At 38.5% G+C, this 16,958-nt stretch overlaps 1 protein-coding gene across 4 annotated transcripts in view; it reads right to left on the bottom strand.

Annotated features, from left to right (window-relative positions):
• Positions 1–6,918: 6,918 nt before the first annotated feature.
• ALS2 (alsin Rho guanine nucleotide exchange factor ALS2) overlaps positions 6,919–16,958 on the bottom strand; it is a 223,144-nt gene continuing 213,104 nt past the window's right edge. For 3 of the 4 annotated variants that reach the window (XM_027731537.2, XM_027731540.2, XM_027731541.2), the window contains 12 exons: positions 16,679–16,756; positions 16,429–16,562; positions 14,265–14,453; positions 13,875–13,992; positions 13,225–13,382; positions 12,425–12,547; positions 11,742–11,918; positions 11,289–11,334; positions 9,813–9,874; positions 9,047–9,196; positions 8,651–8,747; positions 6,919–7,670 (listed from right to left, as the gene is read on the bottom strand). In XM_027731537.2, the coding sequence (XP_027587338.2) occupies positions 7,632–7,670; positions 8,651–8,747; positions 9,047–9,196; positions 9,813–9,874; positions 11,289–11,334; positions 11,742–11,918; positions 12,425–12,547; positions 13,225–13,382; positions 13,875–13,992; positions 14,265–14,453; positions 16,429–16,562; positions 16,679–16,756 (1,371 nt within the window). In that variant the 3' untranslated portion in view covers positions 6,919–7,631. The remainder of the gene's footprint in view (positions 7,671–8,650; positions 8,748–9,046; positions 9,197–9,812; positions 9,875–11,288; positions 11,335–11,741; positions 11,919–12,424; positions 12,548–13,224; positions 13,383–13,874; positions 13,993–14,264; positions 14,454–16,428; positions 16,563–16,678; positions 16,757–16,958) is intronic. The other variant, XM_027731543.2, reaches the window with a different exon arrangement.

Genomic DNA, 16,958 nt, shown 5'->3' with positions numbered 1-16,958 from the left:
TCACGCCACGTAGGTTTCACAAGAGAGATGCTGAACTAGGGAAAAGAGCACACAACTCAGAATACTGTCAGGTATTTTAGATTGACAAGAAAGCAGAATTTCAAACAAGGGGAGGCAATCATTGATATATAAAGTGCACAACAGGTTGCAAGAATAAATTAAATACGTGAGTCCCACCTGTAAATTCAGCAGTGTTCACAATGCAGACAGACAAACCTCGGCTGCTCTATGGCATTTTCTTTCCTTTATGGAACTGTCATTTGCTTGCTTCATTAAGTCACCTAAGTAGCAAGTTTTTTGGTACATCTTCTGTTCTCTAGCTTTTTAAGTGCACTACCATGGAAAGTTTCAATTTTTCCAAATAATTAAATCTTGGTTTATATCAATATAGCTTAGAAAATAATCATATTGAAGAACATATTACATTTAATTCGTCTTGTTATTGGCATTATATTAAAATTGAAAGAATATGGAGATTCTATTGAATTTTCATTGAGCAAAGATATGATTTTGAAAAAAGGGATCCCTGCCTCTATCACTGTTGGAGTTTAAGGTCTTTGAAGGATTTGTTCCACAAAGATTTCATTATTTTTCTCTATTTCCTCACAGTGAATTCAAACTTGAAAGTGCAAAACCAAATTAAAAAAAATCACACTCCTTACCTTACTGGTATCAACATCTCTCTCAGGCAATTTACAATCAGTTGCTACTTTGAGAGATGAAATCAAAGATTTTATTTGCTGATCTAAAAAAAGTGTCACTGTTTTCTTTCATTATAAAACACAGCATGTAACTACCTTTTTTTTCCTTTAAATTTTAAAATTGGCATTTTTAAGTAATGCAGGAAGCCAACACTTAGTAATTAATCTGTATCCACGTTGCATGACCTTTTCACACATAAAATATAAGCCTCCTAAAATTTTCTTCCAAATTCCTTCCCTCCCTTAAAATTCTGTGACAAATTATCAGTAACCTATAATGTTCCCTTAGACTAAAAATGGAAGAAGTTCTGCAATCTGCTGTTCATAGGAAACAATGCAGTCCAGGATCGCTACGGAAAATTCTCTGAACTCTTCTTCTGAAACAAGTATGGAAATTCCCCAGGGAACAGCATTTATACCTCAGAGCATCCAGAATCTTCATTACATCCTAGCTGACCTAACTTCAAATCACACTTGATACAAATTTATTGTCATGATTACCAGTATTGTAAGATTACTCTTAAAGAGTTAAATGTTTCAACTGGCCACTCAAGAGATGACTCAGACTACAGGTTAAAACAACTGTAACATGAGACACCTGAGCACTTCAGCCAATAGTGAACCACAGTGTGACACAGTGAAAGCTTTATCAAATTCTGTTAAATACACAGTAGTTTATCTCCTGGACTAGTACAGTAAAAAGGCAGCCATTTTCCTCTAGATTGCTCTGGGGACAGAAAACAGCAAAGGTACAAGCAGGAAAAGTATTATCTTGATCTGCTTACAAAAGCAGAAGGCATTACTGTCACTTTTACTGCACGCAATACTTATTTTTAGAACAAGCTTCCTCTCTCCTGTTTAATCATAAAACTGTTTTCAAAAGGCAGTGGAAATTAAGGGAGGAAAAAATCAGAAGTCAAACATTTTATTAGTGAGTCTGGGCAATTCATTTCAAGATACTGCTACAGGATACTCAGTGATATATCTTATTGAAATTCTAATCCAAAGACTGCTCTTAAAATCACGATTACTTCTTTCAAAGACTCACAAAAATACTATTTGATCCTCCCCCAATACAACTGAGGTTTGAGCTGCAATGATTTAATATTTTTCAGTGGTCTGAGTTCTTTTCCTTTAAGAGTTTGCCTTCCCCTTTGTTAAGCTTAGTTGATCTGCCTAATGATGGATTTAACAAAGCAGGCCATATAAATCTAGTCATGAAAACCTGTTTCTTAATTGGAGACACAGCAATCAAAGACAAACAACAATATTTCTGGAGATGCTAAAATACTTCAGATTCTGCTAGAATACTGACAGTATCGTTTCCCCTTTAAAAACTCAAGGAATTAATTTTTTTCCCCATAGAGCAAGCATTACAGCTTCTGGTAAACTTGAGTGTCTTTAGAAGTTTTAGACACAGTTTGTCTTGAAATTTTACCTCAGGTTTCCCAGAAAAACTGGGAAAGCTACAGAATGGTGACTGTTTGCCTTGTTGGGTGAAACCCTCAGGTATAGCTATCAGAGAGCTGCCAGGGATAATAATGAACTTTTGCTGTCATCTTAAACTACAGAGTTTATGCTCTCACTAGCAGAAGCAGCATTTAAAAATCAAAATCCATCGAGTTCTTAATGACACAGCTCACCTCAGTCATATATTAATAACTGTTTCATATTTTCACACAAGGAAAGGAAAGCAGCTTCCAACTGTGAAGCCTGGTTTCAGAAGCTGTCAGTAGCAGCAGATGATGAAAAAGTCATTACCAGAAGAGAAGAAGAATAATATCTGCCTTCTGTGCCCTAGAAAGAGACCTACTAGACTGCTTGCTTAAGGACAAAGGTCAGAGTTCAAACAAACTTACAATTACTACTGTGTCTTTATTTCCCAAGACTTTTATCTATGCAGACTCTAAGGCCAGAGCTCAGGGTCTCCTCATCCAGGGATCTAAATACATTAGATGGAAATTCTTGCTAAAAGGCTTACCTGACTAATCTCCCAGCCAGTGTAAGGTCCTTCCCATTCACACGTATTGCAAGCACTTACAGATGCTCATTAATAGGAGACATTTCTTTTTGCCTGTTATTAGGGACAGAACTGGATATCCATGCTGAGTGTACCAGAACCTAGACTCAAAATGAGCCAGTCACCTCATGTCTACAAACATCAGTTACCCCAGTTTTGGGCTACAGGGCTTCCTTCAGCAGTAGAATATGAAATTCCTTGACCCTATTTGTCAGACAGACCAGAAGCTCTTATTGATACAAGGCTAGAGTTGCAAGGGGGCCCAAGCCCTCCTCTTAATACAGTTTTCAGAACTGTCTTTAAATGGACAATTTTGCATGCTGTGAAGCCTCTAAAGGGGACACCACTGGGGAACCTGACATCCAGAACATCACCCCCCACTCTTATGAACTTTTTTGGTTAATGTGCTTCACAAGGTTACTGAGCACTTTTAACAAGGAAAATTACTCATATCTTTAAATTTGCCAAAATTAATGATTTTCAAGACTGCATATTGAAGACTGCAAATTAGCTTGAGGGCAAGGAACACTGAGAAACCGTTTTTTCCAAATAAGCCACTATAAATCAGCAAACTGAGTAAGCAAAAAATGAGTAAGCACCTCAAATGACATGCCCTATTCAGGACTTTCTTGTTCTGCATTAAATAAACATAATTAGGCCAGTCTCATCACTGAAGTCTGTCAGCTTCCTTTTCTAGTCAGTGTAAAGAACCATCTTGCTTTTTGTATACTTTTTGAGACTTGAAAGTGTTTTAGCTACAACAGCAACCTTAAATACTAGTGGAATACGTTGACACATTTTAAGCAAAGATAAAGACCTGTACTTTGAAACTGTATATTGTTATCTCGACCCAAGAACCACTTAACACAAGTCAGAGGTGGTAGAGTTTGAAAAAGAAGACTAAAAAAATGTTCTGATGTAAGGCATCCTGTGAGATTTCACAGAATCACACCTGCATGTGTAAGGTTGCTAATGGAACAATTTATGCTATTACTCTTTGTAATGAGATCCATTCAGTAGTGATTCATGCTGCCTCCCTCTGAAGCAAAACCTCCCAGCTGCAGTGGTGGTGAGAGCCCCTTGTTTACACGGGGTAACACCACTAAAACATCGCTTCCTAAAGAGCACCCAGAGGACACTTGGGTGCAGCGCACACTGTCAGGAGGGGCAGCCAGCTCTGCTTCCAGCTGTTCACTGCCAACAGCTTGGGCTTTCTGAAAAGAAACCAAAACCCCCCTAAAAAATTCCACCACCACATTGACACTAAACCAGCTTAGATGTACATACCTAGGTAGTTCAAAGAAAGGATTTGTCTTACAGTCCCGTATCCGTCACATATCTTTCATCTACATTATCTCCCAGCATACCAGAACAGGTAGTTTCCTAACCTGTTTCTAAAAACAAGTACAATTAAGAAGTGAACCTACTTTTGGCAAAACATATCAGTAATGTATAGCACCTGGCATTCGAGTCAGAATACTTTGTGAAGATTAGGTGTGAAGAGAAAATTCTCTTTCAAGCTCCTACTCCCCTTTCATACATTCCTCTACTATTTAGCTAATGGGAATTGAACAGATATCACAAGTTTAATTAGCTTTGCTGTAGCTATGAGAAGAAACTAATTTCACAGTTGCGTGGGGGAAATGCATCCTTGCAGTACAATGGTTTCAGTGCATATTTGCTTACCTGCAGACACCACAGAATACGCCATGTTCAGCTCATGCAGAATTTCCAGAAGGAAAGAATATTTGCTGGATGTTCATAGAGCAAGTAACCTCACTGCCCTAGCTAATCTATGGACATCCTCTCCTTTCTAATCCGCAGAAACCTAACCTTAGAACTACTCATTACCAGGGAGAAGAGAACAAATCCCCTTAACCCTTTTCTTGCATAAAAACCCTACTTTACATTGCCTCTCACTTCAGCAGTTTCTTATTCTCAGCAACTTTTCCAGGCAGTAGGGCACTCATCTCTTGGGGTCTGTCTTCAGCTACCGTGCCTGTGACTGCTGTGAGAATCTCTAATACCGTAGCACTGATCTTCTGTTGCTGGGATTTCTGCTGTAGCACAAGAAATATCCGGCTTTCAATTTAAGGAAGAAAAAGGAAGAGAGAGAAAAGTAATTACCATGAAGCAATCCAGCTGGAAAGGTCCTACAGGTTAACTCATTTCTTTGTTAGCTACAGCAATACACAAATCAAAGCTGGTTTGTACTGATTTCCTAATGCATCACAGCCCACATGGGCTGTAAAGTGGAATCTGTGTCAGAAGCACATTTAATCCGAGGATTCTCTTCAGCTAATAATTGAGCTATACATCAGAAAGACCAAAAATAATCCAGCCCAGACTGTCTGCTTCCCTTAATCAGCAAGCTGAATTCATACGTGATACCACTACTTTTTCTAAGAGGTTGTGTGTATATGTACATACCTTGTATAGAGATATATATATATCTATATCTGTAAAGTTTTTAGTTTTTTTAGTTTTTTTAGTTCTCAACTTTGCATCATTCACAGTAAATGAAGTTACACATTTAAAGTTGCTACATATTTGTGGTTATACCTTGTTCTTGAAAGGCAGAAAGATTATGGAAAAACTTCCCATCTCTAGTTACACTTTCAGTTTAAGGTACAGAATCCGTGTAGGAGTAAGGTCATATGAAACAAAGTTTTTCACATGTCAAAGCTGAATATTAAAATCCTTTCTTCTGAAACATCCAAAGACAACAAATATTAACCAAAAACAGTTACAGGGGAAAAATACCAACCCAAATCTGTTTTTCATGATAACACTCCTACAAAAGGCAAAATAAATCCTGAATTTACATCTTTTGCAGATGAAAATTATTGCCATTGATTTACTCAGCTGTTCAGCTCCTTTTCAAAGGGCAGTTCTGTTCCTACAGGTTTCAGTTAACTTTTTTTTTTTTACATTGAGTTCTGAGAGATGATTGCATGGAAAGGCTGCATCGGGCACAAAAGATGAAGTGTTCAAATTCCTGCCTTATACTTCATTACGTTCTACACCCCTAGTTATGTGTCTTAACTTTCTAAATCTTCCCTTTTCTTTATATTATTGCTTAACTCTCCTTGAATTATTCAGTATAATTTAAAAAATAAGATTAAACTAACATTAAATTCTTTGCAAACATGAAGTCTACTCTCCCTATATTCCCTTATCACTATTGCAAGTCTGTTGCAAGTTTAACAACAGTTTTAAACATCAGCTTTCCAGACTTACTTTCCCCTCCTCTAATAAAACTAAAAATAATTTCAAGAAGACCAATCATTTTTACTTCATTATGAAAATTGCTACATTACGGTCACTGCTCAAAACACTGTTTTGCCATATGGTTTCTTTCCATTTAGGTGCCAATATACCAGCCATGATTACTACTTCAAAGTATGAGTAGCATTATCTATGGCAGCCTGACATAACTTAAACCATTCTGTAATCTATTTTTTCCTCTCCTTTTTTTTTTTTGAGTCAGTCCTGTAAAGAACAGCACCTAAAATACTCTAGTTATCCACTAGTGGCATTGGAATGAAGTTAACCATAAACCACAGAAGAACACACACATCCACAGAAATTCCCCAGGGAAATTACTTGTTCTCTACGGTCTCTGAGGTGACTGCTCCAGCAGTGCTCAGGAGCCACGGATCGTGCTGAGGGACCACAGGGAGCTTTCCTAAAGCAGCAAGACCATGTGATTAGTGCCAACACAGACACCCCAGGGCCCCCCAGCCGAACAGGAAGCACTGGAGCCTTGAAGCTGTGCCTGAGGGACGGCTGTGCCTTAGGGGTGGCTGTGCCTGAGGGGCGGCTGTGCCTTGGGGCAGGCAGGACCAGGGGTGATGGTGGCAGCTCCAAACCCGCTGTCACAGCCAGCTCAACACAGCCTGTGAGTGAACTGCTAGGGAGCTTTCCTACAGTGGAAAGGCCTTGAAACCAGTGCCAAGAGTTTGCCTCTGGAGCAGCTGCTCTGCATGCTGAAGCCCTGCTTCCTGGGAAGTGGCCAGACATTGCTTGCTGCTGAGGAGGGGAGCAATAGAAAAGCTTGGTGGGCATCTGGTGTCCAGCCAAGGCCAACCCACCACACCTGTTTAAGAGCACCCTTCTTACCTCCTATCACATGGGCTTCCAGAGAAAGCATTTGCCCTCTGACCTCAGGGTAATCAAACTGAACACTGCAGAGCATTTCATTCAGTGCCAAAATCTGAAATGGTCAGTGCCTTTTATTTATTTCATAAACAGAAAGAAGGGTGATTGCCTGTATATTTACAATTCTAGTAAACAGGGAAGTCCATAACAGTGTGATTATTTCCACAACAGCACATGAACACTGCATTCAGCAATTCTGTTCAACACAGATGCCTCAAAACCTTTACAGCCAAACACAGTACAGGTTACCCATTATAAATACTAACATACTTCTATTTTATTAAATAAACAAACATAACAACTTAATTCAGGAAGACCAAATGCCTTCTGTGGTGCAATTCATTCTCTTTGAACGTCTCTGTTCACAAACCAGGAATAATAAAAACAAACCCCCTGCTTTGGAAGCCATGCAGTCCAGACTTTCACATGTGTTCTATGTAGGTGCCATGCCTTTTTGCAGCATGGTTCATTTAAAAGGAGTAAATAATCTTTCTGTTAGCATAGGAAAGTATTTCTTCTTGGCAGGTACTTGACAAACTAAGTCTCTAACTTCATCACCACTTCATAGTTAGGCTCTGGCTGCAGTTTTTGAATCTTAGAACTGAAAGTTCAGAAGAAACAACTGAATATTTTCTTCTGTAGCAGAACTGTAACCAAGTATTTTCTAAGGGCCATTTCAGAGAAGAAGTGGTTATTAGTGAAATTCCACTGAGTAGATTATCCCACAGAGCCAGGTCGTACATGATGGTCTAGGTAAGCTTTTCATGTTGAATCTGGTAGTAACATGCCTGAATTAAAACAAAGTTCAGATTAGTGTACACCAGTTCACAGCAACCTGATAAAGCAGCACACGTGCAAAGGTTGATGTTTTTTCTATCCAAGAAAACAGAAGACTAGGCTCTCTACAAGCAGTGATGCTACAGTGACACTCAACACCTGTGAATCTTCTGATATGTAAGCTAGCAAAAAGAACAGGAGACTAAGTTACAAATGACATCCAACTCCTAATCAAGCAAGACAGCATTAATTGAGGCTCTAAATACTTTCACAGTTCCCAGCTTTGTCAAGATGAAGTATATTTTTGCTCATAAGTCCTTCTTTGCCCTTTGACAGAAGGACTCAAAAGAAGAAAATATTTTCTTACAGGACAAGGATGCAGGGGTGAAGAATTTCAAAAGCACTCAGACTGAAAAGCACTTGTTTGAACAGTTTTGAGGTACCAAAACAACTTATTTCCATTATGAAGGTCTTAGTGTACAATAGGATATTCTCCCAAACAGATTCTCTTCCTTTTCCCATACTTAAAAAGATAAGGGTACTTAATAAAACATGGAGTGATACTAAATTTTTAAATTTTTTTTCCCCCAAATTGAATTCCTGTACAGTCTTGATGTAATATTAGGCTTAAACTTTACTGGAAGGCTAATCTCCAAAGAAGAACTTCACTTCAATTTTTATAAAGGAAATAAGGCTTGTTAAGTTGCAGGGGAATGACAAGCTCCAGGTGAGTTAGAACAGTCAATAGCAACCAACATTACATTTGAATAATGTACATTTACACATTGCACCATTTTATTAGCAGTACTTGCAATTGTTGTTATCCAGAGCTCTACCTTAAGTTTCCTTGCTCATCCTAGCTAGAAATTTAAATTAAAAAGTCTGAGAAGTTACAACCTAATGTTCCTACCATTGCCCTAAGATGATCTTCATTGCTAAAAGCTGATTATTTCCAAAGAAAGCTTTTAATAACTCTGAACAATTTTCATACCTTCAAGGTAGTGAACATGATGCCTTGCTCCCCATGCTGCAGATAGGGATCCATCAGGTCTTCAATTAAGTGCACCTCAGACCCCAAATTCCTTATCCTGTCATATGTGAGAGTAGGAAAGTGAACAGTTGAACAAAAGACACCATTATAATTTTTTTACTTCTTGTACATGGTGTTGTGCAAAAACCCATGCTCGTCCCTAACCTCAGTCACAGACATCTCACAGTAAACTGTTCAAGATTTTTTCAGGCCAAAGCAAACAGTCAAACTGGAAAACTTCCAGTTATAAGAAGCTAGCAACTAGTCCTATGACAAGCAGCAGGAGTGTTTAATACAGGTAAAAGTGCTCATACTGCTTATGCTCAGCTTATGACTGATGCCAGCCTTAGTGCCTACCTGGCTCGTAGCACCACGTAGAGAAAAACAGGAAATAAGTCATCCATGGACCACAGAAAATCTTCCTGAAGGGTCTCAAGTACACTCTGGGAGATCTCTTCAAAAGTCTGCTGGATCACCTTCAACTTGTCAGCTGGGGTAAATGTGGTACTATTTGGAGAGCAGAAGCAAAAGAGGATAACAATAAGAAGTTAGAGATCTGTATCTGACTTTAGGAAGATGGTTTGCCAGCCAGCACAGCCCTACCCCACCCAAGAAGAGAAGTCAGACCATTCACACCACAACAGCCGTGGCTGCCAAGGCTGTTTAGTACCCCAGGCTATAATTACCACACCAAGGCACACTACTCCAAGTGAGACTGTCTTCACAGTTTTGAGATGTTTCAATAAAGTGGTAAAAGGGGAAAAATTCCTTTCTAAAGTCTTTTTAATTTCTGCTTAAATTCTTACAACAGGATAGCTAACAGGCACAGAAAAGCTTCCCATGCAGAGGTCATTTCACCACAGCTGTTTAGAAATTCCCACGTGTATTTGATAGACATCCTTACGCCTTTGATTCTAAATGGTGCCCCATGAACACACCCTTCGGTCACATTTCTGAGGCAACACTTCCCTAGCATTTTTAGTGGGAACTGGAAAACTTCTCCATGACTTCTCTTATGAAGGTGAACAAAAAAAGGTGATAGGTAAATGATCACAGTCAAATAAACTAGACACCACTATAGCAGGAACAGTAAAACACTAAAAGACAAATTTCAGAGAATTACCTGATTTGCTGTAAACATTCAACTGCAGAGGCAAAGCAGGCATCTTTTGTATTTGATGATACCTGTGTAATCATAAGATTTATCAGGCAGGTTTGGAAACCCCCCTATTCAGCAGCACAAGAAAAGCAGACTATCATGTAACACTGGCATAAAAGACTTTTTTGTCAGTTTTCCAGTGCAAGGAAAGGGGAATGTGCCTGGATGCTACAGTCATGCCTACCTATATTTTGTATGGGTTTCATTAAAATAGAGAAAAGCCTGTACTGAATTCCTTGGTATGTTACAAGAATCAGGTTTTGAATACCTTCCAGGTCAAGTAAGACTGAGAATCACTGATCTTAATGGTTAACAATCAAGAGGGAACTCTAAGACTAGAATGACTGAAACTTGGAAAAAATCATAGCAGTCAATAACCAAAGACTCAGGTTTGGAGTAAACAGAAAAGAACAAATATAAATGTTAGCTCTTAATATGCAACTGGCTTAAGTCTTTCTGAATGGAGCAGGTAGGCAATGGATGCAAAAAGGCTTCGAGAGATCCACAGAAGTGAAGAAACTGGACAGGGTGAAATAGAGAAGAACACGATGTGTTGGCTGAAAACATCCTGCTTAACTGAAAGAATGACCCAGCAAATAAGGGACATGGCTGCAGAGGGTATGTACTGCACCATTCAGAGAAGACACACGCCACATAGTACTTCACAGGGGAGGGGCTCTACTCTATAACCCAAAAAAAGCCAGTCAGAAGTGTGGGGGATTCAGATAAGAATTTTGCCCAGTACCTGAAAATACAGAAGACCTGAAGTAGCTCAAGAAACATGTTATTGCTGGATTTTGTAACTTTTAAAGTTTGAGTGGAGGTCTGCATTGTATTTTCTCAAGTGAATCTTCATGATTTGGGAAAAAGGGGACTTTTCTTGATGGGAACCCATATTCTCAGGGGTGGGGTCCAGCAGCAGCTTTGGTTATTATTCCAAACTTGTAATAATCTCTACCAAGGAATATCACCTTGTCCATGTGCAGCAACTATTCTGATGAAAGCCATGCTACAGACTTTGCACAAGCCAAAGTTATAAAGAGGGAAAAGGTGTATTGAAGGCAGGAGTAACTATACAACTTTCTTAATCAAGCAGCTTGAAAATTTTCTTGCTACGCTTTTATTCTCACACTTTCGTAATTGGAGATCAAGCCAATGTCTTCCTGAATTAGAATTCACCACCAAATCAGGCAGTAAGTGACAAAGCCAGACTGATGGCTATTGTAAGAAATCACAGAATGGTTGGGGTTGGAAGGGTCCCCTGGACATCATCTAGTCCAATACCCCTGCTAAATCCCCAATGTAGCATTTAAGTAGCAGACACACATTAAGGAAACAAGATAAGACAGCATCTCTAAAGCAAAAAGCCTGGTCAAAAATTCTTTGACTGCTTCTTGAAAAAAGCAAAACATACTGAAAGTCAAGGCCCAACGAACATACCTTTCTACTCTCTCCAAGGATGGATACAGTTCCTGGCCAAAACTTCCTGCAAGAAACCCAACACAGTCTACTGAGAGAGCACAGTCTTACAGCATTTTTCAGCTTATGAAAATGAAGTCATCATGTTCTTCCCTGAGATACAACAGCCCTCCCTACAGGATCAACTACATCTAGCACAAGTAGCCAGAAAACAGTCTAATCTGAAATGTCTCTGGTTCTGTAGCAATAGCAATACCAGTTTTTTACCTCCTTCTCATCCCTCCCACCTCCCCTTTTTGGAAGAGGGAAGCTTTGATTCACTTTCTCAGCTACACTAATTAGCTTGAAGACAGGTTTAGACGCATTTTAATCACAGAAAATACTTTAGACAATAGGGGGTCTGTTTTAGTTGCTTTATCTAATTACATGCCATAATCCTTTTCTAGTTGTGTTTCATTTTTGAAGCATACTCACGCTTGCACCCCAAGAAAACTGAGAAGAGCCAAATCAGTTTGCTTGTTTAAACGTAAAACACATTCCCAGTAAATATCTTCCTCACGCTCGTTGTCTAAGGCATACAACATAAACAGGGGAGGGTAGAGTCGTGGCAGTAGCACAGGGAGCAGCAAGCCAAAACTGGTTACCACATAGCTATAACAAAACAAAAAGAAAAAAAAAAAAGAGAGAGGTAGTTTGTAGAGGAAGACATTGTAAAAACCTAATTATATACAAAAATGGAATGATAATCATTAGAAGAAATCTTTCATGTAGTATGAGCCTATTCTATGGGGAATAAGAGTAAGAAAATAAATACAAATCCATTAAATAGTATCTCTGCTAAGAAGAGATTACAAATTACCCCCAGTGCTCTTATCCTAAATAAAACTTGCTTACCCATAACAGAAAAAAACAAATTTAGGTTTAAGTAAAGAACCAGTGCATGGAACAAGGATGAAAGGCTTATAACAAACATCACATGGAAGTTTGCTTATCAGAATCTGTCATCAGAACCAAAGGGAAAATAAACGCTGCTTATATCCATCACGTGTTTATCTTTCTCCCCTCACTCAAGAAAAAAATTGGAACAGAAATAAAATAAAACCTTTATTAGCCTTTGTTTGTTTGTTTTGTTCATTTTTTTTTTTTGCTTTATGTACCCTGGCTCAGGAGATTCTGATCTGGAATCGGATTTCCCACTGCAAAATGATCGCCTTCCTTTTGTCTGCAGTTCCACAAATGGAATGGTGCTGCCCTCTTCTGGCAGATCAGGAAACAAGAACCTAAAAGGCAAGACGCATAACAATTTTTGAGTTCATTTCAAGAAGATTCCACATATCACAGCATTAGAAAGCAAGACTGGAGAGAAGAAAGCCAGCAGAAATAATATACGGTGGGCTAAGACAGCATAGCTAACAGACAGTACCATCTCCCTGGAAGAAACTCTTCCAATGCCAAGGTTACCTTTCCTACATTGACATCACAAGGCTTCTAACAGTAATTTAGAGTATTTCTGCTTTCAGATTGGCAGGACCCAATTAAAGCTGTAATTGTTCTCAAGAATCTAAGCAAGTCCTTCACAAGAAGATTATTCATCCATGTTGAATGATCCATGTTGATAAGAACTTTATGGAACACACTGGGAGTCGCCATCCTCACTATACCCTTTGAACCCTTCTATACCCTTTGAACACTGTCTTTGCACAGCATCAATATCCAGACACTGAACTGCAAATCCATAACCAAGATGAACTTCTTACAGGCACATTTTGAAGGACAAGGCAGGATCTTCACTGGTGTGAAGATTTTAATTTTTTTTTTAAGATTCCTTAAAAAGGTTCAGGAAAAAGAAGCAAACTCCAAACCCAAGTAACAATGCTGGCACACTTGGAGTGTATGTACACTAGACATCTTTAGTTAATTCAGCAGTAGTCTGACTTGAAAATTAGAGGCTCGTTACCTAACGAGCTGGAAGATGCGTTTGAGGTAGGACTTGATCTCTCTCACAGCCTCCTGCAGCAATCGGCGATTGGCTCCTACTCCAACATAGGTCATTCTGTACACAGCTACCAGTGTTTCCACCAGCTTGCCCAATGGATGGAGAGGAGTATCACAAGCCTGAGATAAAGGATATTAACTGGCCAGTCAGATAGGTCAATGGCAGACAAGTTTAAGAAAAAAAATTACAAAATATCTCAAAAATTAGCTATATTTAACAAATTGCCATTTGCATTATAAAATGTGGCAGCTTAACACAGCTCATAGGAGTCAAGACAGTACAAGAACTTGTGCTATTACTTGGACTAGTCATCTGTCCAATACACTTAAAACTAACATGCAATACTTAGCAAGTATTTCAAGATGCTTTGCTGGGATCCAGTGTGTAAGAATGAAAACAGTAACTGAACAGAAACTGACTTTAGGAGAGCATCCATAAGTTATTCAATGATTTTAGTCTTAGTTGTGGACTTCAAAAAATTATGGGCAAATATGAACAAATATATGGATTACAGGAGTGCAAATATGGAAGGAATTAAAGAAAGCTACTATAAAGTAAGCTTGATGTCATGTCTTACCATGTCTTACTATGGGAGCATTTGAGTCACATACCTTTATCAAATATTTTTTTATATTTTCATATTTTTCCAGGGTGAAGGCACCAATGTGTTGTGGAATGAACTCCAAACTTTCCAGTGTCTGAGTATGCGAGCGGCTCAATAATTCTGGGCTGCAGTTTAAAAAGACAAAGACATTGCACAGACTGAGACATTCAGCAGCAAAAACCCCTAACATTAATAACTGAACTAGTTCTAAACACCAGTATGTCCCTGAAAGGGTTTGTAGTGCAGAGTAGTACGAGTTATGATTTTTCTTGGGATTTGCTGTTGTTGTTTAAACTAAAGCTTTACAGTCAGAGTGTCTAGTCTAGAGTAGAGTGTGATTCCAGTTTCTTTCTCCATCCCTGTTTTGTCTTGCTGACTACATTCTCCTGGGACCAACCTGTCTTTGTGCTGCCGTCTGTTAGTGGTCAGAGCCACTGCAATGTTGTCCCAAGCCTTCCACCTGTCCCCCTGGCCAGGGCTCTCACAACCAAGCTGGTTCCAGCATTCTTCAAATACTGCCTTCCATTTCTCATCAGGAGACACTGCCAGGATCCCAAGTTTTCGCCTAATAAAATGACCAGTTTGTCTGTTAAAATCAAATAGCAATGAAAACACATTCAGCTATTACAACCACCCATGGCTAATGTCAGTCTAATATCTCACACTATTTTACCAGAAGTTCCTATACTTCACAGACTCTACTGTGAATCAAGTTTATCATTAAGAATAAACCTAGAGCCTACTGTTTAATTAACACCTTTAAAAATAATAACCTTATATATCCTTTATTTTTTTTCCTTGCTAACTGACGTATATTCATCCATGTAATATATTATTATGCTACAAAATTAAAATGTTTTAAATACCTACATGCGAGAAAACTATGAACCTTATTAGTTTTATGATTTCTTGTGGCCTTCCAGGAAACAGTTTGCTTAGACATAAGAAAGGAGTGGTGCTTATCTTCACCACTGGTATTCATTCAGAAACTTCGGGACACATTCACGTAGCAAGGGGATGGTACAAATATGTCCCAAATATCTCACTATCCTGGAATGTACAAGTAGCAGAGCTACCCAAAGAAATACCAAGGATGGATACACAGTTTCTGACCCGAAAGTAGCACCTACACACCATGTTACATGACTCCTTAGGGACATGCTGGTAGGGAGTAAAACCTGCTCAGGCACCTTTTCACTGACAGACAATGCTCCAGGATCCTCTATATAGCTATAAGAAAACCAAGAGCTGTTCTCCCCATATATACAAAGATACCTCAGACATATGATGAAATTTAGGACTTTGAAAAGCTTTTGTAAACAAACAAATGCTGTCAGGGTTAACAGTTCTATCTTGATTTAAATCAAGTGTCAGAAATTGTCAGACCTTTCATTAATATTTCTTCTACCACATTTGAGATGAGAACTAGCAACACTGGATTTCCCCATGCTTCCAGTTTCACAAAGCAGAAAAAGTAGGCTCAAAGCCTTTTCACAAATTATACCAGAAGATTTTCAACTTCAAGAGAGTCTGAAAAGGGTAGATGAAACCCTTATTTCACAAGCAATCCTCACAAATATGTACATACATTTATTCATAGACTCCCTACTGGGGTAAAAAGCAGACAGCTGCTAAAGTTGCAAGTGTTCAGTTCAGCAGGGAGGCCTGCTTAACTCGCATGCTGTTGTAGGTGTCAGCACTGTCAAAAGAAATTACCAGTGAAAGCTTCAGGAAGCACCCTGAGAAGTAATCTACGTGAAAACATTAGAGCTGTGTTTCCCATTTTAATCTGAAATTTGAGAGTGTGTTTCAAAGATACTGAATCCCATACAGCAATTAATAAACCAGTATATAGTGCTACCAAATACAGACATCTCACCAACAACTCTTTAAATTAGATTTCTTCTACCCAAAGATATATCACTTATAACTTAAACACGTATTTTTTTCCCCAGAAATAATTAAGCAAATTGACTTAATGCATCTGCTACACAGAGGGTTCTATGGATACTTTTCAAAGTGATCTTTGCCAAGGCTCTTCTGCAGTTGAGCAATTTTCTACTATTTTCTTATGCACTTTTTGGAAGAGGTGTAGTATTTAGCCAGCTCTGTCCAAATATATCCCCACTAGTATTATTAAACGACATACTAAATAAATTAATTTGCCAAGAGAATAACTGGCAGAAGGCAAAGAGGTCTGTGATTAACTTAACCACTCCAGTACCTCAAGAGTCAGCAGAAGCTGCAAACTCAGGTTCTAACAGTTAGTTCCAATACAAACAAAAAAAAAATCTGAACTGCCCCAGAACAGTAGCAGCATGTCAGCTGTCCTGTAATTTCATGCCATTACTTGCATATTCAAGTAGTAATTAAAGTAAGAATAGCTATAAAAAAGACCTTTATCTTGTTTTATTTCATGAGCAGGAGGAAAGAGGAAAATTGTTTTCAAAACTTGTTTCTTTGGAAGAAATATTTTTAACTAGTCTTTGAAAGGAGACAATAGTTCTGTTCCTAAGTATTACTGAACCAACATGAGAAATTATTTCTTATTCAACACTCACAGTGCTTTAGGTTTGTCCTTCTCATTCTCATACAAAGTAGGTTTGAAGTAGGTTCCTGTGATTTTTATCCCAGATCCCCACTCTCCACTGAAGAGACCTTCAATATAATCTCCATTTGGCAAAGTCAGTGTTCCCTTGAGAGAAGATGATAAAAATTTAACTAAAATCCACTGGGAAAGAAATTACAAGGAAAGCAACTTTTTTTTTTTTTAGACAGTAACAATTTACAAGTGACAACTCAAATACCAACCTTTCCACTCAGAGTCCAGTTATCTGAAAATTCCCCCTCATAGACTGTATCGTCCTCAGAAAGCAGAATTCCAGTCCCCTACAAAAAGAATCATAAAGAACACAAAGTAGTAATTATAACAGAAGGCCAGACTGCAGATCTAAAGATACACTGAAAAACCTCTTACTAATTCTTAGCAAATAATAATCTTTTAAGCAGTTTCTGATGTAGTCCTATGTAAAACAGGGATGGTTTTAAAGACAGTTTTAAAAGCCTGAACAACAGAAGGTTAGAAGAACAG

The sequence above is a fragment of the Pipra filicauda genome, unplaced genomic scaffold, assembly GCF_003945595.2.
Source record: "Pipra filicauda isolate LSUMZ 115617 unplaced genomic scaffold, ASM394559v2 scaffold74_size2892960_pilon, whole genome shotgun sequence".
NCBI classification, from domain to species: Eukaryota; Metazoa; Chordata; class Aves; order Passeriformes; family Pipridae; genus Pipra; species Pipra filicauda.
The sequence above is the reverse complement of the archived record's forward strand: the minus strand, read 5'-3'. Positions and strand labels throughout refer to the sequence as shown.